Here is a 2,500-nt window from a genome sequence, read left to right as displayed (position 1 = left end):
AGCCGAGGACAATCGTACATAGAGGCAAGTGAAGTTTATTTCTACATTTACAGCTTACCAGTACTTAAAGCATTTAAAAGCTCAAAGTTAATCTTCTCTATAAATCGTCTGTTGCATAGGAACAAAGAAGAGTCACATACCGAGCTTGGGCTGCCTGTGGAGTAATAGTAAAATCTCTTATGATTTTTGGCAGTATATTTTAAGTGAACAGTAAGTTTGTCATATATTTCATCACAGTGTTGAGGACCTAAAAGTGAAATTGTCTGATGCAACTGGAGTGACTGAAGAAGAGCAGGAATTAGTGGCAGTCTCAGGACAACCTATTGAATTAACAGCTCTTGTCATGGACATCTGTGCTACAAATAATCAGGTAAGCGATAATTATACAATTGAAAGGTAATAGCTGTAAATATGTCACTGAAGTAATGATGTGGTTAGCCACATTCTCAATACAATGTGCAGTTTTAAAATCTTTTTCCCTCGTGCAAGAACGTTATCTCTCATGTGGGGCATTTAACGCAGCCACAGAAGGGACCTGTCAATTTTAAATGCATATTTGAACTGTCAATCTCCTTGTGGAGAAGCAAGAACAACAGGATTAAGATGGAACAACCTGTGCTTCAAACCATGTGGTTGGAGTTAATCATAGTAATTGTTCCTTTGTTAAGGCATCTGTCGTTGTCTTTTCATTAGACAACATGTAACCAAGAGAAGCTGGGCATTAAACACTCAGCTTACTTTAGACCTGGCCCAGTCGTCTAAGGGTCACACTTACAGATTTTACTCAGTCTAATGCCAGACAATTTTACAGTACTGTACCTGTCAATGGGTGCCGTTTCAGGAGTGAAAGCGTTAACAACTTCCTTGTCCACTTAAAAACTTTGACCTCTTTAAGCATTTCCCTCCTAAGAGTGACACTTAGATTACTACCGTACTGTGCCGATTGCCAGATGATTTTACTTGTCTAGGGGTACTGGTTCAGGATGAAAGGGTTTAATGCAATACCATAAATTACTCAGAAAATCAGAATGTACAATAACGTGATTATTTCAGCCTAAAAGTACAATATGGATCATTTTTAGCTGTTGTGTTGTCCCAATTATGCCAGATTCATCCATTGCCACAATGGATGTAAGTTTGTTTCACAATCTATTTTGGATGCTAGTTTGTGAGCTGGGGTTAATACTTACTTGTTTCCTATTTTCATGTATTAACGTGGTAGAAGACTATTGTAGATGCTAATCTGTTAACTTGGCTTAATTCTTACTTGTTTCCTATTTTCATTTGTTAAGGTTGAAGAAGACTTTCCTCTGTTCCTTATGTCTACGGGCAACAGTCCCATGTCATCCCCTCCAATCTTTGCGTTGCCAGAAACGGTGCATGGAATGGGTACGATGCAGTTTTGTCATCTTTACATCTCAAATGACACTCATCTTGGCTCACTACTTCTTGCTGTGAGCCACACCCCTGTCCTTAATTCGTCAGTTAAAGCAGGATAGCAGAATTAAGATAAAAAACCTTAACCTTCTGGGTTTCTCAGTCACTGTTTCCACACTTCTCTATTTCAATTAAGCTGAGTTTGCTGCAAGTTATTGTGGCCCAAACTCTTACACATATAGCAACATTTAGTCACGGTGAACAATCTTATTGGTGACATCTGAAGGCTGGTGCCATTCATTCATGTTGGTCTTGTTATGGGTTATCCTATCATCTTCCTACTTATATTACTTTTCATGTTTCAGTCACTGAGCCTAACATTTTGATGACCTACCAGGTAATTCAATAATAGGTGCTTAAGGAACTAATCAGTGAATGCCATTTTGGAAATCAGCTCTGTTTTAGTAATTAAGGTTGCCTGTTATGTTAAGATAGGAAGAATATTGAGTATAGTCCTCAATTACTGAGGACATACTTTGTTAGTAAAATGTGAATTTTTTTTAGCCAGAATTGTGCATAGAGTACCTGCGCTGAATGTGCAGTTTATGCAGTGCACAAATTCACAGTGCACAAATTCAGTTCTTCAAATCTCTTGGAAGATTTATTAGAAAACAATAAACAAATTCTAACTCGACAAAGTTTGGAAATGAAGAATGTGCTATTAGGAATTCCAGCTCAACATTAATGTGAACTCTTCACTCTGTCCACGTTCACAGTACACTTTAATACTGTTTAAAATATTTGAAATGTAAGTTGTCAGTCTTCATGCGAACCCACATTTGCTTCTGTTAGTGTAAATAACAAGAATGATTCCATTGTACTGCAAGACGACTCTTGTGTGAAAATAACTTATTTTCAGGAACTGAAGAAGGCGTTTGCCGTTGGAGTGAATTTTTGCAGGGAACAAAGAAGGATTAATCATTTGTTAATTGAGGGTTTTAGGGCTGCTCAGTAAGTACAAATTATCAACCTCTGCAATTTTGTTGCTGAAACTAGTGTCACATTTGTGATAGTTCCAAGCTGAATCCATAATGGTGTAATGGTCACAACTGCCTTTGTGGCT

The 2,500-nt window shown here is 37.6% G+C and overlaps 1 protein-coding gene across 2 annotated transcripts in view; it reads left to right on the top strand.

Annotated features, from left to right (window-relative positions):
* LOC138000002 (inhibitor of nuclear factor kappa-B kinase subunit alpha-like) overlaps positions 1 to 2,500 on the top strand; it is a 48,437-nt gene that overhangs the window by 29,474 nt on the left and 16,463 nt on the right. For both annotated transcript variants that reach the window (XM_068846103.1, XM_068846094.1), the window contains exons 13-16: positions 238 to 370; positions 1,293 to 1,389; positions 1,743 to 1,774; positions 2,297 to 2,388. In XM_068846103.1, coding sequence (XP_068702204.1) covers positions 238 to 370; positions 1,293 to 1,389; positions 1,743 to 1,774; positions 2,297 to 2,388 — 354 coding nt within the window. The remainder of the gene's footprint in view (positions 1 to 237; positions 371 to 1,292; positions 1,390 to 1,742; positions 1,775 to 2,296; positions 2,389 to 2,500) is intronic.

Source organism: Montipora foliosa, chromosome 1 (genome assembly GCF_036669935.1).
Source record: "Montipora foliosa isolate CH-2021 chromosome 1, ASM3666993v2, whole genome shotgun sequence".
Taxonomy (NCBI): Eukaryota; Metazoa; Cnidaria; class Anthozoa; order Scleractinia; family Acroporidae; genus Montipora; species Montipora foliosa.
The sequence above is the reverse complement of the archived record's forward strand: the minus strand, read 5'-3'. Positions and strand labels throughout refer to the sequence as shown.